Source organism: Trachypithecus francoisi, unplaced genomic scaffold, assembly GCF_009764315.1.
Source record: "Trachypithecus francoisi isolate TF-2019V2 unplaced genomic scaffold, Tfra_2.0 Lachesis_group17, whole genome shotgun sequence".
NCBI classification, from domain to species: Eukaryota; Metazoa; Chordata; class Mammalia; order Primates; family Cercopithecidae; genus Trachypithecus; species Trachypithecus francoisi.
The window spans coordinates 24,888,843-24,914,094 of NW_022681462.1; the positions used below are offsets into that span (position 1 = coordinate 24,888,843).

General features: G+C 46.5%; 1 protein-coding gene across 5 annotated transcripts in view; it reads right to left on the reverse strand.

Moving 5' to 3' along the window:
- The window catches only part of SLC4A5 (solute carrier family 4 member 5), a 140,714-nt gene that overhangs the window by 65,142 nt on the left and 50,320 nt on the right, over positions 1–25,252 (reverse strand). For 4 of the 5 annotated variants that reach the window (XM_033175145.1, XM_033175147.1, XM_033175144.1 and 1 more), the window contains 2 exons: positions 23,823–24,014; positions 4,891–5,020 (listed from right to left, as the gene is read on the reverse strand). In XM_033175145.1, coding sequence (XP_033031036.1) covers positions 4,891–5,020; positions 23,823–24,014 — 322 coding nt within the window. Of the gene's footprint in view, positions 1–4,890; positions 5,021–9,760; positions 10,178–23,822; positions 24,015–25,252 lie in introns of those variants that run through there. The other variant, XM_033175149.1, reaches the window with a different exon arrangement.

A 25,252-nucleotide genomic window follows, 5' to 3' on the forward strand; every position in this document is an offset into this window, starting at 1 on the left:
CTTGAACTGCTGACCTCAAGTGATCCACCCGCTTCAGCCTCCCAAAGTGCTGGGATTACAGGCATGAGCCACCATGCCTGGACTACAGAGGATCTTAATGAGGGTGATTTCAGGGTTGACACAGAAAGCTTGGCTTTCTCCATCCTGTATGGAGTGAGAAAGCATCCCTGCCTATGTGCATAGAACTATTCAGGGCTTTTGAAAACATACTGATCTGGTCTGACCCAACAACTGACCCACTTCTCCTGCCCCTTCCCGGTCATTGCAGTAACGTTCTCAGAGCATGTGTCTCACAAGAATCTTGTGGCAAGTTTGTGTTTGTGGTCTGCTCTGAGTTGAGACCAGAGGCAGCTTGGATTTGGAATTTGCTTTCATGGCTCTTGGGAGGCGCTAAGCTCTGGTTATTTCTGAGTAACCCCAAAGGGCCCTCCACACTTGGGTGGGCTCCAATCCAGGTCATTCTCCTTCCCAGCCCTCCACTTGCAGTCCGGCAGAGGTGGGCAGGAGAGAGGATGGAATTCTGGGTAAATAGTTTGCTCACAGTCAGATGGTCGCCCCCACCCAATCTGATCCAGCCCTTCCTGCAGGCAAGGTCATTATCAGCAAACAGCCAGCTGCATTTCCCTCATGTGAATGCTAGAGACAGACTTAATAAAAATCTATCTTATTAACAGCCTGACCTACCAGCATTGATCACATTAGAAATGACGCTGCACACACAGTCCCCATTATGTGCATGGCGCAAGGCTCAGCAGAGCTCAAAAAGCCATTTAAATCCCTCCAGGAGTGACTCCTCCAAGGGCCTGAAACATCCCCCAAACTAATAACTCCTGACAAAGCACTGCCAGGGAAAATTCCTTGCGGATTTGAGATTTTCACTCTGTTAATCTCCTAACTCAATAAAGCAAACGCTCCCTGCAGCAAATTAAATACTTTTATTAAAGGGTCCCCTCCCCGATTCTCTTTGACATGGGTATTGTGGACCCATAACCCTCTTGGAGCCTGAGTGTCTATGTAAGGGGCTGTCCCCTACTCCCCATCATTTTCTCCTGTTACTCTAAGAAGGCCAGAACCCATTATGATTTGCTGATTCTTAGATTCTCGAAACATCTGACATCTCTAGCTTCCCTGAGTGGCTCCACTGGCCTGTCAACTGAGGAAACTGCTTTCTGTTTTTTTGTGGGGGTGACAGGCCTCAAATAGCCCTGACCCAGGCAACTCTAACCTTGTAGTTTGCCTGGAGGAGGACCCAGCAAAACTGATCAGGCCTGGTGGGCTTCTTGGCCAATGGTCAAACCCTTCTTCCGACTTCACTAGGGGCTTGCTGGTCATACCTTGGACAGTTATCTGGAAACCAGATGGGGTTAGCTGTAGAGAGTAGAAGAGGGTGGAGCAGAAGTCAAGAAAGCTACTCTTCTCTCACATTTTCCTGTCCCCAAGCTGGCCTTCAAGCTACTCCTCTTTGGGATCTGCCTAGAATTGGGTTCGGCCACTTTAACTTCTAGTTATCACTTTCTTTTACTGCTGGTTGGAGCCAGGCTATCCTGAGGTCCTGATGGCCCTTCTTCCAGGACCTCCTCAGATGCCATCTTCAGAAAGCCTGCTTTGCAGGGAAACCCACTACTTTGCAGATGGCAACTGCCAGACCCCTTTATGTTTTAAGGGAAGACCCCTTCTAGAAACAGCCTCATATACAGTTTCTCAGTTCTATCACTGGGTCTGGAGTGCAGAGGGCTTTGTGAATCCACACTCTGAGAGAATAGAGACAATGTGTTTTGCCTTTGGCAACAGTCAGGTCTCTGGGGGCCATAAGGCCTTCTTGGCAAGGGCTCCATAGGTGTGTGTGATAGGCCCTCGTGGAGGGTCTGGTCCTGGCAACCATGGCTAGGAGTTCTGGATGCAGACTCTGTCCAGGGTGTGGAGAAGGCAACCTCTCCTTCCCGGGCCTCTGAGAAGACCCTGCCCAGCTTTCCTCCTCTCTATTTGCCCACCCTGGGCAGGAGAGGCCCTCGTTCAGGGCAGGCAGTGGCTTCAGGCCCTGGCCCCTCAGAGGTGTTAAGACATAATAGCCCAGGGTAGGTCTTGGTCATTTGAAACGTCCCCCTTCCCTGTCAATCTTGGATAGGCATCCTGGGCTCTGCAGCTCTCCGCATGTATCTCTGACCCCAACAGAATTGCTTCCAGACCTATGTCCTCCCCTAGAAGTCAAAACAGTCACTGGAAGTTAGAGACAGAAAGAGAAAGGGCTGAGAAAATGATGAAGGGAAGACAAAGTCCATTATCTCTCAAGCGGGGAGTCAGAGAGACCTGGACTGGAATCCATATTCAGCTACCTACATGCTCTGAACCCTGGTGAGCTACTTGCTCCCCTTAACCTCAGTTTCCTATCTATAAAACAGGGATAATGAAAGTTCTGCCCACTCAGGGTCACTGTGCAACTTGCAAGAGATAAGCCTGTGAATCGATCAGCACAGTAAGTGTTCAAAGAATGGGATCATAGGAAGAAATTCAAAGGCTTCCACACAGGGACCAGGCCCAGCTGTGGAGCTGGGGATTTGTTCCTCTCTGAGGCCTGCAGGGATTTATTTGCTAGTCCACCTAGTGGCCTTTTTTCCAGATACCCCTGCAGGGTACCTGGAGTGGGGAAAACCTGGGGTGTCCAAACCTGTGTCTTCTGGCTCTACACAGCAACTACCCAGGCTAGTGATGGAGATGAGCGAGGGAAGAGCCCAGGTCGTGGTTGTGGACAGCTCAGGCTCTGGGTGTCACAGTGGGCCCCATGCAGAGACAGACCTGGGCATAGTTGAGTCCATGCACTCTCAACTTGGGCATAATTGCCCCCAAGGAGGCAAAAACTGGTTCTTGGAGGAGTGAAAATATTTTAGATATTACAATGGCTTGTGTTACTCTACAGCTACACTCGGCCTGACAAATCTTATTTTTTTTTTTTTGAGACAGTCTCACTCTGTTGTCCAGGTTGGAGTGCAATGGCACAATCATGGCTCACTGCAGCCTCAACTTCCCCTGGCTCAAGTGATCTCCCACCTCATCTTTTCGAGTAGCTGAGACTACAGGTGTGTGCCACCATGCCTACCTAATTTTCTATTTTGATTTTTTTTTTTTTGTAGAGACGAGGTCTTCCTATGTTGCCCAGGCTAGTCTTGAACTCGTGGGCTCAAGCAATCTCCCTGTCTTGGCCTCTCAAAGTGTTGGAATTATAGGCATGAGCCACCGTGCCTAGCTCTTATTCCTTATTTTTTTTTTTTTTTTTTTTTTTTTTTTGAGACGGAGTCTTGCTCTGCCACCCAGGCTGGAGTGCAGTGGCCGGATCTCAGCTCACTGCAAGCTCCGCCTCCCGGGTTTAAGCCATTCTCCTGCCTCAGCCTCCCGAGTAGCTGGGACTACAGGCGCCCGCCTCGTCGCCCGGCTAGTTTTTTTGTATTTTTAAGTAGAGACAGAGTTTCACTGTATTAGCCAGGATGGTCTCGATCTCCTGACCTCGTGATCCGCCCGTCTCGGCCTCCCAAAGTGCTGGGATTACAGGCTTGAGCCACCGCGTCCGGCCTCTTATTCCTTATTTCTAATGAAAGAAATTAAATTTTAATATGATAAAGTTGATTTAAATCAATTAAATTCTTCTCCTGGGGACAGAGTGGTATCATGTAAAGAAGGTGAAGAAACATTGGCACAGTCTGTCTTCCTGTCCGAAGGTCCTTCCTGCTGCCTCTTCCCATAGCTTTCCTTTCCCTTGGGCTCTTGGGAGCACTGGGCACTGCTGAACAGTCCAGTTAAGTCCCAAGGCCCCTTTGTTCCACGCACTGGGGATATGAGCAGTGCCAACCACTCTTACCCTGCCCCTCCCTTGCCTCCTGTGACTTCTTCGTGCGGCTCCCCTCCAGCTTCTGCTCTCCCTATATATGGAGAGCTCTCTGTTCCCCATGCTTTGCTCCATGGCTGCAACTCTGCAGCCCCAAACTCTGCCAGTTCCCTTTTCTTCGGTGGCCCACTAGCCCTCTCCATTTGGATTTTTCCCACCATTCAGACTCGATGTGCCTGGCACACCTTCTCCTTCCTCCAGGAAGCCCTCACTGTCTACCCCAGCCTACTTGGTACTTTCCCTTTTATAGCATTCAGCTTGAACGATTTTATATTAAAGAACATCCTAGGTAAAAAAAGTGAGACCTCATTGCTACAAAAAATAAAAATAATTAGCTGGATGCAGTGGCATGTGCCCGAAGTACCAGCTACTTGGGAGGTTGAAGCAGGAGGATTGCTTGAGCCCAGGAGTTTGAGCCTGTGTGCAGTAAGCTATGATTACCCTACTGCACTGAAGCCTGGGTGACAGAATGAGACCCCATCTCTGGAAAAACTACAACGACGACGACAAGAATGCAGCTGACCCCTGAACAACATGGGTTTTGAACTGCATGGGCCCATTTATACACAGGTTTTCTTCAACCAAATGGAGTCAAAAATACAGTATTCATGGGATGCAATACCTCCATATATGGGCCAATGTTTCATATAGGCAGTTCCACAGGGCCAACTGGGAGACTTGAATATATGTGGATTTTGGCATCAGCAGGGGGTCCTGGAATCAGTGCCCTATGGATACGGAGGGACAATGGTATATGCCCTTGTATTACTCTCAGAGTTTCATGGGTGACTGTTCTGTCTTCCCACTTGAACTTCAGTTTCTTTGAGGATGAAGAGAAAGTCATAAGGTTCTGTTTGCTCCTTACTTCTGGACACCAAGGAAGGCAGGTGGGAAGGTCTTTGTGGACCAGGAAGCTCTCAAGGTACAAGGCGCCCCTTCCCACTAGGAGGGTCAGGCAAGCCCAGGCTGTGCAAGACTGAAGTGCCCACCTGCCTCATGGGGCCCCACCTTACCTGGCTGACTCCTTCCACTCCATCTGATCTCCGTCATGCTGCAGAGTGTCCATCTCTGTGAAGAGGGTGGGGTTGGGAGCCTCATCTTCCTCCCCCAGGATGTCCTGGAGCTGCTCAGCAGCCGGGGACCCTGCAAAAGAGGGGCAACAGGTCTGCTGAGTGTCCCATGGAAGGAAGGAGGACCACAAGGCCAGCAGAAATGGAGTAGGAGGCAAGCACAAGGGAAAAGCATTTTCTAATTCTGTAAAACTAAGTCCAGCTCCTGGGTGAAGCTGGACTCCTGTCACCATGAATCAGAGGTGGGCGAGATACTCTTTAAGATAAAAGGATGAAAATATTTAGTCTGCATTCAGATCCTGGGTCTTGTAGCTGGCAGTGAAGAATGATGGGAAATGGTCGAAGCCAGGGCAGCAGCAAGAACCAGGAACAGAACTAAAGAGAGAAGTGAGAAGCACTCTGATCCAACTTCAGCTTACCACCAGAGGGGTTCTTCTTCCCGCCGGGCCCCAAACCAGCCAACTCCCAACACTGGTCTTGAAAAGGCAGTCAGCCATGCAAAAGGATAGCTTGCACACCCTTGTACCATGTGGGCCCACTTTCTTCCTGGGCAAGGTGGCAGTCCATTTCCTGAGCCTCCAGCCTGCTTTCCAACTGCCCATTGGAAGTCACTTCCTGGGTGTCTCCCAGGTACCTCAAAACTCAACATCCCTCTCCCAAACACATTTCACCTGTGTTCTTTCTCTCTTTTTCTTTCTTTTCCTTCCTTCCTTCTCTTCATTTCTCTCTCTCTCTCTCTCGTGAATGCCTACTATGTGCCAATCATGATTCTAGGTATTGGAAAATAAAGCTATGAAGAAGACCTATGTGTCCTTGCTCTCTTAAGCACATGCTCTAGTGACAGAGACAGATAATAAACAAGTCAACAAATCCATAAATGATCATTTCAATAAGTTGTCTAAAATAAACAAAATGACCAGGGGACCTACAGTAGATATCATAGTCTCAAAAGGTCTCTCTAAGGAGGGGACACTGAAGCTGTGACTTGAAAAATGAGAATGAGCCACTCTGCAGATCTGGAGGAAGAGTGCTCTGCATGTTCCAGGCACCCTGTGGTGGAAAAGTGCTGGTGAGTGTGGTTTAGCACATGAGCAAGGGACACAGAGATAGCATGACGTCAAAGTGGTGACCAATGCTGTGACTAAAGGCATCCCTGCCCACCCCACTGCACAGGCTAGACACCTTGGAGTCATCCTTAACTCACCTCCTTTCCCCTCATCTTCACCCTCATATTGAAATTTTTAGGAACGCAGTCCCTCCTCACCAACCCCACTGCCCTGTCCCGATGCAATCTCTCATTCACTGTCTCCTAGGCCTCATCAGGTCTTGCCTTCCTCCAGCTTCTTTCCTCAGTTCATCATTCCCTTCTGTTCTCACTTATTTCTTCATGGACCTCTACTCTTTTCATCACATCCTCCATTCTTCCCCCTTTGACTTCCCAATAAAACTAGCCAGACAATGCCCAGACAAGAATTCACTGGCCCAGTCTCCTCTGCAGATGTGTCTGAGGGCTTGGGCAGGGGGGTAGGTGGGGTGGGGATGGCAGCATGGAGTGGTAGTGTGGTGGAACCAAATGGACTTCCAATCCAGCCAGACAAGGGTGTGATTCTCGGGGCTGCCACTTATTCACGAGTGAACTCAGTTGAGTGAGCAGGACTGCTGGGAGGAATACATCAGGTAAGAGAATGAAATGCCTGACACAGGGCTTGGATGGTAACAGGTGCTTAGCCCCTCACCACCAACACCCACACCCAGGCCCATAAGACCCACTGTAAGGGTTTTCCCTCAGCAGGTCTCAAGTGCAGCAACCTTCCATGCATCCTTGTCAGTACCCTTCCTGTGTCCCTCGAGGCTGTCCCTAACCTTTGCTCCTCTCTTCAAGCTTTTGATTCATCTTTTACCCCACTTCACCAAGAAAATAAAGGCCTCCAGGCACGAAATCCATCAACATCCTTTCTTCCATCCCCTCGACTCTTTCAGATCCTTATTTCATCAGCTAGTCTTTCTTCAACCTGGATCTTCAACTTCCCTCTCTCCACCCTCTTTCTCTTAGCCTAGAAACAGCTCTTCCTACCCAAGACAGCCTCCCTGACCCTGCCTGTCTCCTTAGCTCTCCTGCTTGCCTTCTCCTTTCTTTTACCCACACTTCCTAAAGTAGTGGTCTGTGCTCATGGTCTCCATCTCCTCCTTGCCCAACCACTACCCAGCCTGCTGTCACTGGCGCAGCCCCCACTGCGCTAAGGACGTTGACAAAGGCAGAGGTTTCAAACTGACAGTTCAAAGGTGTGTTTAATTCAGGCCTCGCAGAGTATGAAAGTTTTTGAAAGTATTCCTAAGATAAAGAATTGTAAGATTTCATACAGAAATCCAGATCTCTGACTTTTCTTGAAAAGTCAGATGTTCTGATCACTGTGCCCACGTTCCTGCTGGGCAACAATCCATGAGAGTTGATGATGGTGCCTTCTTAGGTAAACATATACATTTTAGTTTGCCACAGTCCCCACTACTTCTTACTAGTGTCCCATTAATCTCATTTATTGCCATGCACCCATATTCACAACCCTTGCCCTCAGATCCCTCTTGTTATTTTAATTGTCAAACCAATAAGCTAATAAAATCAATCAAACCAACAGCACTGAGAAGCTATGGTCTGGCTTATCTCTCTGGAACTTCAGAGGTGATGATCGCCCCCTCTGAACTGAAATGTGAGTTATGGCTCTTATAACAGGGCAGTTTCTTGATATTTTCCCTCTCTTTGAAGATTCTCTCTCAATATCTTCCCCTAGTTCCTCTTGCCCGGCTAACACTTAAATCTTGATCTTCCCCAGGATTCTGCTTCATCTTGTTCTTTTTTCTCTCTTCACACTCTTTCTGGGCTAGCTCATGTTATTTGTGGTGTCATTTTATAAATGAGGTCACCCTTGTGTCCAGGCAATACACCCATGTGTATTGAACATTCCAGCCAACAACTGGACTGCTCCTTCTGGGAGCTTGGCAACCTTCTCAAGTCACCCTGAACATATTCAAAACAGTTCTGCCTCCCTTATTCCATCAACCCAGCCCTGCTCTCCTCTGTTTTGATTAATAGCACCTCTAGCCATCTACCCATCTAGACAATGCTGGACTCATTCTTGAAGCTCCTTTTTTTTTTTTTTTTTACCATTCATGTCCAAATGGACACTAAGGTCTTTCACTTGCTTCATAAACATTATTTGGTTCTTTCCTTTTTTTCCAACCCATTGCCACCATCTTGGTTCTGGCTCTCATCATCTGCTCCTATCACTGCAATAGCCACTTACTGCTGCCATTGCCTTTGGTTGTCCCATTTAACCCCATTCCCTATGTAGCAGTAGAGTGTGCTTTTGAAACATTTCAGGCTGGGCGCAGTGGCTCACGCCTGTAATCCCAGCACTTTGGGAGGCCGAGACAGGTGGATCACAAGGTCAGGAGATTGAGACCATCCTGGCTAACATGGTGAAACCCCATCTCTACCAAAAATACAAACAATTAGCTGGGTATGGTGGTGGGCGCCTGTAATCCCAGCTACTTGGGAGGCTGAGGCAGGAGAATGGCGTGAACCCGGGAGGTGGAGCTTGCAGTGAGCCGAGATCGCGCCACCACACTCCAGCCTGGGCGACAGAGTGAGACTCCGTCTCAAACAAAAACAAAAACAAAAACAAAAAACAAACAAACAAAAAACATTTCAAACATGTTCACACAATGGGCTCCTGGGAGTCATGGTTCTCTTTGAATAGCACCATAAAAATACTATACATATGAGTTAGAAATCATTTTACTAGCAGAACACACTATTATCTGTACAGAGCTCAACAGACTCATGTATTTAAACGAATTTTAAATTTCTGAATTTTTCTATTACTTTTTCTTTTCTTTTTTATTTTTTTGAGACAGAGGCTCACTCTTTTGCTTAGGCTGGAGTGCAGTGGCATAATCTTGGCTCACTACAACCTCCACCACCTGGGTTCAAGTGATCCTCCCACTTCAGCCTCCAGAGAAGCTGGGAGTACTAGCTCATGTCACCACACCTGGCTAATTTTTGTATTTTCTGTAGAGACAAGGTTTCACCATGTTGCCCAGGCTAGTCTCGAACTCCTGAGCTCAAGAAATCCACCTGCTTCAGCCTCCTAAAGTGCCAGGCTTAAAGGTATGAGCCACTGGGCCCAGCCTATTCCTTTAACTTACATCCTTTCCACTGTCTTATTGATTGCTGGCACTTGCTAGCAGACATCAAATGTTTAAAGAAATTTTATAGACAAAAAAACCAACAATTGAGAAAATAACCTTATTTTTTCTTCAAATTGAGAAAACCGTGACTGCTTGATTCTGAGGGGCCACACCAATTCTCCCTGGGATTAGAAATCAGTAACTACTCTTTTAAATTTGATGTACCTTGGAGGATGGCATGAAAAAGAAAATAAAAAATAAAATAAAATAAAATGTAGATTTGATTATGTTATTCACCAGTTGAAAAACTTTCAATGTCTCTCTATTGCCTAAAGCCTAGGGGTCAGTGTCATGGCTCAAACCATCAATCGTAATCTAGCCCTAACCTGCCTTTCTAGGTTCTAGCATGTCCCTCACCCAGCCGCCCCAACCCCAGCCACAGCAGACCACACACAGTTCTCTGAAGAGTAGGGCATGCCACTCCTTGGGCCCCTGTGCCTACCATTCCATAAGTCAGGAATCCCCTTTCCCCTTCAAGGCCAGACAAGAAGGCAAATAAACGGACTGGTCCTGGAGAGAGGAGACAGGCAGAGAGCAGGATGCAAACCAGTCCTGCCTGGGGCATTACCTGCTCCCTGGAACAGCTGAACGCTGGGGTCCCTGGCTGTCGATGCTGCCTCTGGCCCCAGCCTGCTTCCGCTGCTGCCTCCCTGGCTGCTATTTCCACAGGTCCTCTTCTTCACACAACAAACTCACTTTTGTTTCCAGTTAAGCACCAGGGGAGGCGTGGGGAGAGACGGGGGGTTTGCGGGGAGAAAAAGAGAGAGAGAAAAGGAATGTGTGAAGGACTGGGGAGGTGGAGAGAGAGGCTATATGTTGAGAGAATACAGATGTGGTAAGTGTAAGTGTGGGAAAGATTATGCAAAACTGTTTGAGAGAGAAAAACTACACTGAGAGTTAATTAAAGATCAGAGAGAGAGAGAGAGAGAGAGAGAAGTGAGCAAGAGAGAGAGAGAAGTGAGAGAGTGAGAGAGAAATTTCAGGTGCACTGGAGAGAGAAAGGCTCAGTGGCTGCAGCAGAGCCTCAAGCAGGAAGCTGGGTCTCCACAGCAGCAGGGGTGGTGGCAGCTAAGGACCTGTGAGAGGACTGGCAAAACTGCCCCTTTACCCCCTTCCCCATGAGCGCTTCCCATGTGCCTGGGGTCTCTGGGAGAGCCCGGGCTCCTCTCCAGAGGCCCCTTTATAAAGGCAGGGGTAGGAGTTGCTGTGAGACTCCCCAGGGCCTCCTTAGGAGCCTTGGCAGCAGGTGAGCTGGCTGGAGAGAAATCTGGCAGGTCCCTTCCTCTCCACCACACAACCCCAAGGGTGGAGTGGGGTTGCTGGAGGGGAGTGTTTGCTGTGGGGTCTCACACTGACCGAGCAGTGCTTCGATAATGTGCTGTGTAGCTGGTTTCTTTCCTCCCCAACTTTAAACCCAAACTCCTGATCCTCTTCCTGTTCCTCCACCTCTCAGGCAAAGTAACAAGGGTCACCACTCGGCAGGTGTTTTCTGAGAGCCCACGGACAGTGGAAGCTGGTCACTTCAGAGTGTGGGGTGAACTCCACTGGGGAATTATTTTGCTCTTCTGAGAAACTCCTAATCTCCTGGGTTTGGTTTAACAAGTGCTTACTGAGTACTTAGAATGTGCCAAGGTTGATTAGAGGTCACTGAGTGGCAGCTGCTCCAGGAAGTTACAAACCCTGAATTCACTAAGTCTTAGAGCTGGGAAGGAGCTTAGTGATGGTCAAGTCCAAACCCTTCATTTCACGGATGAGAAAACCAAGACCCAGGTTACCCCATAGGCCCCCTAGGCCCCAACACAGGTTAGCAGAGCCTGGGGGAGAGCAGACATCAGACATCCTCCCACTACACTGCTCCATTGCAGCTGGCTCCACCAGTGACATTTTCAGACCTGAGGCTCGGGGATCAAGTATGCCCATTTTATTTTTTTATTTTTAGAGACAGGGTCTCACTACATTTTGCAAGGTTGGTTTCGAACTCCTGTGCTCAAACAATCCTCCTGCCTCAGCCTCCCATAGTGTTGGGATTACAGGAGTGAGCCATCACACCTGGCCACAAGTATGCCCGTTTTAAAGCTGAGAAAACAGAAGCAGAGGACGCCAGGCCCTACCTGAGGGTCCCAGGCTCTTCAGCTTGCACTGCACTGTGGCTGAGGTTGACCCAGCTCCAAGTGGCCACAGCAGGCCACACCAAGTCAGGCCCTGTGGGTGGCCTCAATACTAAAAAAAAGATGGCCAAGGATCCCAAAAAGATCCTCTTTATTCATGTGCTTTAAGAGCCCAGACCTGGGCTCAACTCCGGACTCTGCTATTACCAGCAATAGGATCCTGGCAAGGCATCAAGCTCCTCCTGAGCCTTAGTTTCCTCATCTATGAAGTGGTAATAATCACGCCCCCGTCACTGGACTGTGGTGGGGATTCAATGAGATAATATATGTAATGTGACTGGCTGGCACAGCACTTGTGTACACCAGTCGCTCAATAGTTGATATTGCTATTATTGTTGATGCCAGCAGGTGAGACGCTTCCTCCATTACTACCAGTCACCAGCCTGTTCCCTCTAAACATTCCGAGGGCCCAATCTTTCTGAGCTTCTAGACTCCATGCTCCTCCCATGCTACCTCTGCCCCTCCATCTCAGGCCCCTACGCTGTCTCTACCCCTCCCTTCTGCCCACAAAAGGTTTAGCTCACCACATGCTGGGCTACTGGGTCAGGGTTTCTCTAATGCCCTGCGGGTCCCACATGTGTGCAGCACATCAGAAGTTAATCCACATAATGAGAAATGCCACAGGTAACAGCCCCTCTGTTCTATAGCTAACAGCAAAAGTCACATAGCGCCAACCCAACTATAGGAATGGATTCTAACAGCAGTTGCTGGGAGAAACACAACCGCGGTGGGGACCGCTTCAGGAGGCACACTAAAGCCACACATAGAATCATACTTTAACTGGGTTGGGACTGACTTAGCACAAAATGATCTAGTGGCCTGCAAACTAGCAAGCAGTGTGGACTTCAACTCTTAGGGAAGGTCTGGGAGCCATGATGGCCATCTGGAAGTCAACATCAGGACACGATCCTGGGGTCCTCAGCTCTGGGCAAGTCCTTTCAGACATTCCCTCTCTCATCGGCTCCCTGATGGGTGGCTGCACGGTCAGCTTCGTAAAGTCAGGGCCTATCTTGTTCACATCGCACTGCTGGCCCCTGACATGGGTTCACGCAGCATGTGTGCTCAATGCATATCTGCTGGGTGAATGGATTTGACTGCCTGACACTCAGGGGAGTATGTGATGAGGCTGGCCTCAGCAAGAGAGGAGCCAAGAACAAGGAAATGGAGCTGAAGGTGAAGCAGAGGGGGCAGGGATAGTGGGATTCGGGTGACTCAAGGCCACTGACTATTGGGGAGTGGGAGAGAGAACCCAAAGAAGCCAAAGCCATTCTTGCCAACTGTGTGAAGTGAGTGTTGGAGGCCCTGAGTCCTACTTTCATGGGCAATAAAATTCTTTTTCTAGAAGGCTGTATACAAACTCCAAGTGTGCCCTCTGAGAGAGGAAGAGGAGAGAATCTGCTGTCTTGCTGTGTTCATGGGAATCCTTCCTGGGGTGGGTAGCTTTGAGATGTCTGCCTAGCCCATGTCTCCCTTCCCATAAGGATCACCCTGGGCAGCCATGTTTGTGTGACATGTGACCCGTGCTCCTGGCCACAGTGAGTTGGAGCAAGAATGGTTCACTGGACACCTGACCCAAGCCTGTGAATTTTGAATTGGGTCTCTGAGTTAGCTGGGCCTTTCCTGATGGTTTCTGGGAGATAGAGCTGGTAAATGGAAGAGGCAGAAAGGGTTGGGCTGCAAAGAGAGGAAGCAGCCTAGAGGCGAAGCTGTGGGAAAGGGCTGTGTACACCCAGAGAGGGGGCTGAGAGGGCACTGCGCTCACCCACTTGAGCCTGGCTCTTCGTTTTGCTTTGGGACTGTGAGAAACTCCTTTGCTCTTATAATATAAACAATCTCTCCCCACACCCATTCTCTCTCTCCTTCCCCAAGCCGGTTCAAATAGGTTTCTGGCACTGTGATAAAATTACCTTCTTAATCATGAGTCCCCTTTGTATGAAATTCTAGAGTGTGAAGATTTTTTTCTCAGTACATTCTTGAAAACCATAAGTGTAAAGGTTATAAAATAATATTGAGCTACTGTCATAAGAATAGTTAGATTAAGTCTAGTCATGTGAAAAGTAAAAGAGCGGGGAGTAAACAAAGGCAGGGCAGGCCTAAAGAAAGAAAGAGGGGTCAAGGAAACATGCCATGACCCTGGATAAGGGAGGAAACTCAACTGGGTCAGAGGGGCTGGCAGAGCCTGGCACACGCATGACCGGCCCCCCAAAAGCGCTTGTGGATGGAGCCAAAGCTGGAGAAGGTCTAAGTATATTGGGGGTCAGGGGAGACTCAGTCAAGGCTAGCTGAGAAATTCAGATAAGAGATCCCTCTGTCTTTCCCATCTGAGTCCCCTACGCCACTCTGGACCTCCGGGCCTGGGAAGGGCAACAACCTCAGTGTGAAATCAGAAAGGCCTTGAGCATTTACAAGACCCAACAGCAAAAAGAGAACAATGACATCCATCTCATTGGAGCACCAGAGAAGGAGAGGCAGACGAATTTCTGGAGAGCCAAAAGGGTAAAAGGCAATTATTACTCATGATTTAAGATTTTAAAATATCACCAACAGTCTTCAATTTGCATGTTGTCCTTATTGCTCTATTTTGGTAGATACAAATGCAGTATAATGAAGAAGTTGTCATTTAAAACCAAACTAAAAAGTTGCTCTGCTTTTTCCTTCCAAGCCAAGAGGGGTATGGAGCCTAATTACATCAGTAGGAAGTTGAATCTTGATCCTGCTTCTTTCTTTTTTTTTTTTTTTTTTGAGACGGAGTCTCACTCTGTCGCCGGGGCTGGAGTGCAGTGGCCGGATCTCAGCTCACTGCAAGCTCCGCCTCCCGGGTTCACGCCATTCTCCTGCCTCAGCCTCCCAAGTAGCTGGGACTACAGGCGTCCGCCACCTCACCTGGCTAGTTTTTTGTATTTTTTAGTAGAGACAGGGTTTCACAGTGTTAGCCAGGATGGTCTCGATCTCCTGACCTCGTGATCCGCCCATCTCGGCCTCCCAAAGTGCTGGGATTACAGGCTTGAGCCACCGCGCCCGGCCGCTCCTGCTTCTTTCATCTGACAGAGGCCAGTGGGGAGGGAGAAAGAAGAAAATTTAAAGCCTCTTTCAGATTTTTTTTTTGAGACACAATCTCGCTCTGTCACACAGTCTGGGGTGCAGTGGTGCAATCTCAGCTAACTGCAACCTCCGCCTCCAGGGTTCAAGAGATTCTCATGCCTCAGCCTCCCGAGTACATGGGATTACAGACGTCTGCCACCACGCCCAGCTAATTTTTATATTTTTAGTAGAAACTGGGTTCGCTATGTTGGCCAGGCTAGTCTCAAACTCCTGGCCTCAAGGGATCCGCCTGCCTCAGCCTCCCGAAGTGCTGGGATTACAGGCATGAGACACCATGCCTGGCCTTCTTTCAGTTCTTTTATGCTGTGTAAGGGCTAGACTGAGAGACGGTCTTTGTGTTTAGTTCAACACATTATGTGTCCAGTTGCCCCGAGCTAAGGTGAGAGAGACAGAGGTAAATCATATGACAGGTAAAGTGAGTGGAGTGAGTGTGTGTGTGTGTGCTGGAGAGGGGCGCTGAGGAGAGGGGACTCAGAAACCGAGAAGCAAGGAGATATGAGGAGACTCAGGAGCACAGTGATGGGGGAGTGGGAGTTGCCAAAATTATGGTAGGAAGGTGAAACTACAGAGGCAGGTGGCCAAAGGGAAATCTTCAGCAGCCAGAGGATTTTTAAGAACAGGGATATCTAATATCTCATTTTAAAAATTGAGTATCTCGGCCGGGTGCGGTGGCTCATGCCTATCATTCCAGCACTTTGGGAGGCCGAAGTGGGTGGATCATTTGAGGTCAGGAGTTCAAGACCAGCCTGGCCAACATGGTGAAACCCTGTCTCTACTAAAAATACAAAAATTAGCCGGGCATGGTGGCGGGTGCCTGTAGTCCCAGCTACTCGGGAGGCAGAGGCAAGAGAATTGCTTGAATCTGGGAGGCAGAGGTTGCAGTGAGCAGAGATCACACCATTGCACTCCAGCCTGTACAATAGAGGGAGACTCCTTCTCAAAAAAAGAAAAAGAAAAAGAAAAAGAAAAAATTGATAATATCTCTGCAAAGTAAACCCCCTCCATGGTTCTGAACCTTCAACAAAGCCTGCTGCTCACCTATATGCTTTAAATGACCAATTTTGAGGAAACCACAGCAGGGCAGAACTCCATACCTGGGCTTTCCTGGAGATTAAAGCAGAGAACAGATACCAAAGGTGAAGCACAGTGAGACTGAATCCACCAAGCAGGGACTTGGAGCCAGGGCAACACTGAGACTAGAAGCCTTGGAAATTCACAGACATTTAAGCAAAGGTGTGGGCCTACTCTAGAATGTGGTGAGGAGGCTAGAGTCTATTTTAGTTAACCATATGGAATAAAGTTATAAAAACTTTATATTAGGACTTTCATTGGTTCACTTGCAAATTCAGGCTCTCAACCCATTTCCCCTTAAGGTCTTAAGGTCACTAACTCAAGATTCTCTCCTGATAGTGTTTTTTGCTTGTGTTTTGTTTTTGTTTTTTAGGAGAACAGCCCTCATGGCTAGGGAGGGAATGTAGTATACACTGAAAATTCAGGGAGATCTTGGTTTTAAGGTTTCAAAGGGCAAGAATAGAGAGGGATAGATACAGGCTTCCTTGAGGTAATTTTAATGTGCCTTCCTTCCCCAGCCCTGGGGTTGGCGGGGAGCATAAAAGGTCTAGAATGATCTTTATCCTTTCTCCTTTTTCTTCCTCCTTTCCTCTTTTCTCACTTCTCCCCACTTCACCACTCCCTTCAAGATCCAAATTAAGTAGACAAAGGTGAGGAAGCCACCCCCATTCTAAAGCTTCAAACCCTAAAAGAAAGCCAATTGTCAGCCAGGCACCATGGCTCACGTCTATAATCCTAGCACTTTGGGAGGCCGAGGCGGGCGGATCACTTGAGTCACTTGAGGTTAGGAGTTTGAAACCAGCCTGGCCAACATGTAGAAACCCCTCTCTACTAAAAATACAAAAAAAAAAAATTAACCAGGTGTGGTGGCACACGCCTGTAATCCCAGTTACTCAGGAGGCTGAGGCAGGAGAATTGCTTGAACCCAGAGTGGAGGTTGCAGTGAGCCGAGATTGTGCCACTGCACGCCAGTTTGGGTGACAGAGCAAGACTTTGTCTCAAAAAGAAAAAAAAAAAAAGAAAGCCAATTGTCTTTGCTCCTATGTTTGAAACATAGCCTGCCTCAGGAACTCCTTAGTGCAGGAGATGTTTTAGAGATAAACTTATTTTCTATCCTAACCCTTGCTCCTTCTTTAACAGAAAAGAAAGACAGCATGAAACATGTCTTTGGTCCTAAGGCTCTGGAACTTTGTGAGGTTCCAGTGTCTTAATAGAAAGCCTTTCTCTCCTTTACTTCTCATCTTGGCGTAATTTTGATCTTCTGGTGACCCTAACGTTGCTCAATACCTGGCAAATAGATGAAGCCTTGAATATTTTTCACACTCCTTCCATCAGAAGGATCTTATAAGCTTCTCAGTACCAATGAGGGCAGCCAAACCAAACAAATGCCCACTTGTAGAGGAAAAAGATTTGGGCATGGTGCTCTTAAATTGGGTTAATGTGTATAAAGTGAACCAACTATATGTTAAGTGCCTACCAGGCACCATGCACCATGTGAGGTATCTAATATCTATTTATCTATCATTTAACAACTCATAGCAATTTGGCATGAACAACCTTGCAGTTTGGCTAGGACCGACCTGGTTTCCGCACTGAAAGTCCTGCCTCCCTCATCCTGGGACATGTCTCAGTCCTGGGCAGATTGAGACAACTGGCCACCCTGCAACAATCTTTCACTCTCCAGATGAGAATACTGAGACTCCAGGGTCTACACACCCCGGCTGGGCTTGACCAACCTTGTTTCTCTTAAATCTTGGCTCCAGTTCTTATTAGCAGCCTAGAAAAGTGGAAGTGCAACCACATTTCTAAAGCTGCTTCTAATCCTCTTTCTCCTAAAGGCCTCTCAAGAGGTTTTCACAGCCAGAAAACACATTTTTTCCCCCAGGGTAGAAATCCTGGCTCCTACTGACTTTCACCACAGTTTGATGATTCTATTCATCATATGAGTTCTGCTTAAGTCAAAATTGATTGGCTGCTAAGTACTGACTTCCTAAATTATTAATATATTCACACTGGGGGAAGGTGTGGTAAGGAGGAAGAGAGAAAATAAATAAACCAACTGCTATGGCCTATTATTTCCTACCTATCTATTCCTTTCAACATAAGGCAATTTGGGTACTTGAAAGGACATCATTATCAGCCTGGGTCCAATATGGTGACTGACCAATGACATCTTACAAAGGAAAGTAATGTAGTGAAAGGGCAAGCACAGTCTTTGGAGTCAATAGATCTGTTTTTATTTCACACCTTCACTGATTAACATCTACATTATGCTACATCTCTTTGAACCTTAGTTTCCCCATATGAAGATGGGGATAATAATATCTCCATTTTACTGGTGGTGTGAGGATTGAGAAGATGTAATTCCTGATTTCAAATTATATTACAAAGCTATAGTAATCTAAACAATATGGTACTGGCATAAAGACAGGCACATGGACCAAGGGAATATAATAGAAAGCATAGAAACAAATGCACACATACATGGTCAACTAATATCTGACAAGGGTGGTAAGGATAACCAAAGTGAAAAGATTAGTCTCTTCAATAAATGGTGTTGAAAAGACTGGATATCCACATGCAGAAGAATAAAATTGGACTCCATCTTATACTACTGACAAAAAACTAACTTGAAATGGATTAAAGGCTTAAATGTAAGACCTCAAAACATAAAAGTGCTAAAGGAAAACAGGAGAAAAGTTATTTTACACTGGTCTTGGCAGTGATTTTTTTTTTGATATGGCACCAAAAGCATAGGTAACAAAAGCAAAAATAAACTAATGTAACAACACCATATGAAAAGGCTTCTGCATGGCAAAGGAAACAATCAACAAAATGAAAAGGCAACCCATAGAATGGGAGAAAAGATTTGCAAGCCATGTATCTGATAAGGGCTTAATACACAAAATATATAAGGAACTCATACAACTCAATAGCAAAAAAACCAAATAATCCTATTTTTAAATGGGCAAAGGAAGCCAGGTACAGGGGCATGTGCCTATTGTCCCAGTGCCTCAGGAGGCTGAGGCAAGAGGATAGCTTGATCCCAGGAGTTCAAGTCCAGCCTGGGCAACACAGTGAGACCCTTAAAAAAAGGCCAAGGATCTGAATAGATGTTTTTCTAAAGAAGACATATGATTTGGTTTGGCTGTGTCACCACCCAAATCTCACCTTGAATTGTAGCTCCCATAATATCCATGTGTCATGGGAGGCTCGCGCCTGTAATCCAGCACTTTGGGAGGCTGAGGCAGGCAGATCACCTGAGGTCGGGAGTTCGAGACCAGCCTGACCAACATGGAGAAACCCCATCTCTACTAAAAATACAAAAATTAGCTGGACGTGGTGGCACCCGCATGTAATCCCGGCTATTTGGGAGGCTGAGGCAGGAGAATTGCTTGAACCTGGGAGGCAGAGGTTGCAGGGAGCCGAGATTGTGCCATTGCACTCCATCCTGGGCAATAAGAGCAAAACTCCATCTCAATAAATAAATAAATAAATAAGTTTCATGATACCTGACAGTTTTATAAAGGGCAGTTCCCCTGCACATGCTCTCTTGTCTGCCACCATGTAAAACATGTCTTTGCTCCTCCTTCACCTTCTGCCATGATTGTGAACCTTCCCCAACCACGTGGAACTGTGAGTCCAGTAAGCCTCTTTTTCTTTATAAACTACTCAGTCTCGGGTATGTCTTTGTTAGCAGCACGAGAACGGACTAATATAACATAGAAATGGCCAATAGGTACATGAAAAAGTGCTCACCATCACAATTATCAGGGTAATGCAAATTAAAACCAAAACCATAGTGAGATAACACCTCATAACTGTTAGAATGGCTACAAAAAGACAAAAGGTAACTAGTATTGGCGAGGATGTGGAGAAAAGGGAACACTTGTGCACTGTTGGTGGGAATGTAAATTGGTACAGCCATTATGGAAAATAATCTGGAAGCTCCTCAAAACATAAAAAGTAGAACTAGTATATGATCCAACAATCCCATCTCTGGGTATACATCCAAAGGAAGCCAAATCAGTATCTTAAAAAGATATCCACATGCCCATGTTCACTGCAGCATTATTCACAATAGCCAAAACAGAAATAACCTGCATGTCCATTGACAGAAGAAGGGATAAACAAAATGTGGCATATATAAATATATACAATGGAACATTATTCAGCTATAAAAAAGTAGGAAATTCTGCCATTTGTTTCAACATGGAAGAACCTGGAGGGCATGATGCTAAGTGAAATAAGCCAGAACTATTACATGTTCTCACTTATATGTGGAATCTGAAAAAGCTGAACTCATAGAAACAGAGGGCAGAACAGTGTTTACCAGGGGTTGGATGTGGAAGATGGGGAGATGTTGGTCAAAGATGAAAATTTTCCAGGGATCTAATGTACTGCATGGTGACTATCGTTAATAATACTGTATTGCATACTTGAAATTTGCTTAGAGAGATCTTAAGTGTTCTTACCATACACATGCACAAAGGTAACTATGAGTGGTGATGAAGGTGTTAACCAATTTGATTGTGGCAATCATATCACAATGTGATAAACATATCACAATTCACATATCACATATCACAATGTGATATGTTTATCAAATCATGTTTTATACCTTAAACATATATACTTTTGTCAATTATACCTCAATAAAGCTAGAAAAGAGAAATGTATGAATTTCCTTTTCTTTAATCCTCCCAGCTGCCTTTTCTAGCTAATTTTTACTTATCATTTAAGACTCATGACAGTTGTCACCTGCTCCAGGAAGCCCGTGCTGCCCCCTCTGCCACCACTCACCACCTGGGCCTATGTGCTCCTGTTTCTCCTCCTATAGTTTCCTGTGCAGACCTCCATCAGCATACCTCCCACCAATTTATGCTTATCTGTTTGTGGGTCTATCATCTCCAGGTGCAAGATGTCTTCTCCAAGGGGCTCTGACATGATCCAGAGGGCAACTTTGAAGCAAGGGGCTGCTTTCCATGTAGGGTATGGAGTCAGTACAAGAAGGACAAGGATGCCTGGGCTGGCCTCTTTCCTGCCCCTGACCTGCTGTGGGAATGAGGACCAGCAGTTACTTGGGCCTCAACTGGAGTGACAGCAGGGACTTCACAGGGTTCTGTAAGTTAAATGTGGTTCAAGGAACCATCAAATTTCTTTAGGACAGTGTATCTTTTAACCAGGTACTCTGGAACTTAATAGAAAAGTACAGACACCCAAGCCCCATTCACATCTAACATGTCAGGCAGCTGGATTGTGTATTTCAAAACTGTCCTGGAGGTTAGGAACCTTGCAGCATATATTAAAGGCACCCTCATGGGTCTCTGAGAAAGGAATAAAAGTGAGCTACCTGGCCTTTGTTTCAACTTTATAGTTATGATTATTAATATTATACATTTTAAAAATGATATTGAACTATCATTCTCAGGGGGCTTTCACAGGTACCAAGCCCCTTCACATACACTGTCTTATTGGATCTTTGCCATTATTCTGTAAGGCAGGAACTGAAGGGGTCTCTGCTCAATCCTCCATCTGCATAGTGTGCCTGACCCTCAGGCCCAGACACATCTAGCCACCCTGCCTGGCCCAGGCCCCTCATACTCTGCAGGATGCCCCTGTCCTCTGAAGTGGGAGTTCCTGCTGGGCTATGCAGCCAGACCAGCTGGGCCCCCTGCCTAGGTGTCTGGATGGATTTATAGAACAGACAGGACACTCAGAGAGGAAAAACATATGTGATCAGGTGTCCTACAGCAAAGAGAAGTGGGAGATTCAGACAATTATCCAGATGAGGCAGGTAAAACGATTCTGGCGTTGTTTCATTTTCCCTTCCACAGGGCATTGACACTATCCCTGAGATGTGGCAAGAGCAAGGTTTATATCTGTATCACACATACAGTGCCCATTTTGCTTAGAAGTGAAAGACTGCGGGTTGAGACTTCCACTCCATGAAGAATGGCAGAAACCAACTCAATGCTCATGCGCTGCAGAAAAATCACTGTGGTTGGTGACCTTGTTATCAGGCTTTGTGGCTTCCTCAAACTGGAGTGTCTGGAACTGGGGTCTGGAATGTATTCTCAGGGGTAGAAATGTTTCACTTGAACTTTTAAATTTTGTTTCCATTTTGATGATAATCTTTAAAAATTCCTTTTATTAGATGGAATAGCAAAACTTGGGTTATAATTCATAATTGGAAGATATTTTTATGGAATAAAACCCTAATTAGTTAGATTATTTCTCAAATTGGAATATGTGGCTTCCTGGGGCCCTACAAACATAAAAATGCATTTTCGTGGGTCCACAGGACTTTATTTTCCCTTTAAAAGGGGTCTTCACTTTACTCCAGCTTATGAGACATGGCCTAAAATTTCCCGTCCTCCCAGGCTCTCCCATTCTCCCTTTCCTACTCCACAGCCCTATTGGGAACAAGCCAGTAACACACATACATAGTATAGGAAGAGCAGGCAGTGAAGGAAATGCATCAATATATTTGGTACAAATATGAAAAAGGGGTTGGACATGGTGGCTCATGCCTGTAATCCCAGCACTTTGGGAGGTTGAAGCAGGTAGATCACTTAGGTCAGGAGTTCGAGACCAGCCTGGCCAACATGGTGAAACCCTGTCTCTACTAAAAATACAAAAATTAGCTGGGTGTGGTGGTGTGTGCCTGTAATCCCAGCTACTCATGAGGCTGAGGCACGAGAATCACTTGAACCCAGGAGGCAGAGGTTGCAGTGAGCCGAGACTGCGCCACTGAACTCCAGCCTGGGCAACAGGATGAGACTGTGTCTCAAAAAATATATATATGCCAAAAGGTTCTACATTCTTTTTTCTTTGGTTTGCAGTTAAAATCAGTGTCCACTTAACTGAACGGAAAACCACCAAAGCAATGTCAAATCCACCATCTACAACTACTTCTGTGATGTTCCATGTCACCTCTTCTACAGTCTTTGAGCAGAGGGCACCAAATCTAAACTCCTTTCTTCTTCTCTGGCTCAGGAGGGACCCAGCAGACTCTACTTTCCAAGGACGACCTCAATCCTGAATACAGGAGAGGTGGTGGGGTGACAGGGGAATATCTCAGAGACCATGTCAATATGTGTGAGGCATCCAGAACCAACATGGGGGCAAGAGGTCTTCCCAGCAGGCTTGCTTTCCTCTTGGTTCTGATGTTCCCACTCCTCAGCAGGACTCTGTGTGTGTGCGTGTGCGTGTGCGTGTGCGCGCGCATGCGTGCATGTGCACGTGTTTTGTGTGTGTGTGTGTTGTATTGTAACTACAGCCCATCTCTTACACTGGACTTCTCCAAAGGATTTACCATTTCTACAAAGGCACATTTACTCTGAAAAAGCCACAGGCCCTGGTCGACCTAATGCCAATGAGCGGGGTTGTGGAGGGCTCTGCAGGGTTGGGGGTAGCTCCCGTGGCCTGTGAGAGCAGGTGCATCAGGTCTCCTGCCAGGATACTAAGATGCAGTCACTGCCTCTGACACTCCTTGGAAGGTAAAATAAACCAACTTTTCCATGCTCAAGACAGTGAGCTATATACAGTAGAAACCGAACTAATACTATTTATTAGGCAGGTTTGGGATATGCTGAGAGTGAAATCACGTCCCCAGAAACATCAGTAAAGTCTAGAAAATAAAACGTCATATTTGTGCTCTAAGGATTCTAGTCCCTTTTACTCCTCTTAAGATTAATAATTTTCTTTCCACAGGAAAGAGCAAAAGACTGATTTTTAATTAGCCCAGTGATGTTTTCTGAAGGAGTAGAGGCAGTCCTGGGGTCTTTGTTGTCCTGGGAGAAAGCTTCCTAGGTGTCTTGCAAGCTACAATGCAGGGTGACTAGACAACTCTGTACCAGGCCTTTCAGCTCCAGTGAGGAGAGAGGGTGGAGCTAATGTAACAAGAACTTCAGTTTACTGAACACAATGCCTTGTACAAAACAAGCATGTCCGTTATTGGTTCTTAGGGCAACGACCGTATGGTCCTTGGAATTTGGAAATGAGGGAAATAATTCTGAGAATTAAACCATGAAATCAACACAGAATGGATCAGAGGGGAGGTCTCAAAGTCCCTAGAGAAAGACAGAGGGCTTCAGTCTGACCAAAAGCGTCAGTGAGCAGGAAGGGTGGCCAAAAATGGAAGCAGAGCAAAGGGGGCCTGAGAGGCTAGGCTGAGCCATGTGGAGCATTACCCACATTCTCCAGAAAATCCCCCCTGCCCTGCTGGGTCCCATCTGGGCACACCAGCAGGATGGCTCCCCAGAATGCACCACTCAAGGAACTCACGAATCCTGCTGATAAGATCCACGCTGCTGTCCCGGCTGCTTGCCCCACTCCCTGGGCCAGTCACTTCCTGCTGTGGCTGGTCTGGCCGCAGGCCCCAGTGGACTTTTTGCAGGCCCGAAAGATGTCCCTTCTGGTCAGTTTTTCTTTGCGGGTACGTGGGTACTGGAAGCCCAATGTGGATAGAAGGGCATTCTGTGGGCACAGCACAAAAGACAGGGGAGGCAAGGTTACTGAAAATTGGCATTTTCCCATAATATCCATTAGTTATGAAGAGATTGGGCTGCAGAAGCAAAATGGAAGACACGGAATGCCAGGATGGGGTCATTGCCCTGAGGCTTGGGTTTGACAGAGCTCCAGTAATGAACCAAATCAACAGTTGCTGGAGGGAATACCCTCAGTGCTATAATTAGAATTCTGTTAGAATGAGCAGAACTCCCAATTCCCCGTTCTTGCTTGTCCGGAACAGTGATTACTGGATATGACTTATGACACGTGGTTCAGGGGAAAGTCCCTTAGTGGGTCACAGATGTAGTTCAAAATGCCAAGTGCTCTCTTTGATTATTAGGGGAAAGTCATATGCATTTCTACTGAGAGCCATTTTTACTAACAATCAAGGACTACATAGACTACTTATCAGAAAAGTGAGTTATTGAGAGTTTCACAAAGCTGGCTTTGTAAACTAAAATTTCTAAGAACTAAAGTTACCAAGAGCCCTAATTCAGAATCCCACTAATAAGCCTGATTATTATTGAAAACCAGGGTAATGGGCAAAGCACACAGAGGCAGCTGGAATTCCCTCACCTCTCAGATAGAATATTGCTACCAGTTTAACATCAGAGTTGTCTTAAGTCAACAATTTTTAAAATAATTAGTAGATTTTTAGAACAGTTTTAGATTTACAGAATTATTGAGCAGACAGTACACAGAGTTCAATGTACCTACCTCCACCCTAACCCCACCTCCACCCCTATAGTTTTCCCTATTATTAACATCTTGCATTAGTGTGGTGCATTTGTTATAATTAATGAGCCAATACCGATACATTATTATTAACTATATAGTTTACATTAAAGTTTACTCTTCTATTGTCTAGATACTTCTATGGGTTTTGACAAATGCATAAGGACAACCATCTACAATTATATATCATATAGAATAGCTTCACTACTCTAAATATCCTTTGTTTCGCCTCTTCATCCCACCCCTTCCTCTCTCCAACCCGCCCCCACAAATTTTTTTTTTGAGATGGAGTCTTGCCCTGTTGCCCAGGCTGGAATGCAACGGTGTGATCTCGGCTCACTGCAACCTCCCCCTCCCAGGTTCAAGTGATTCTCCTGCCTCAGCCTCCCAAGTAGCTGGGATTACAGGCATGCACCACCATGCCTGGCTAATTTTTTGTATCTTTAGTAGAAACAGGGTTTTGCCATGTT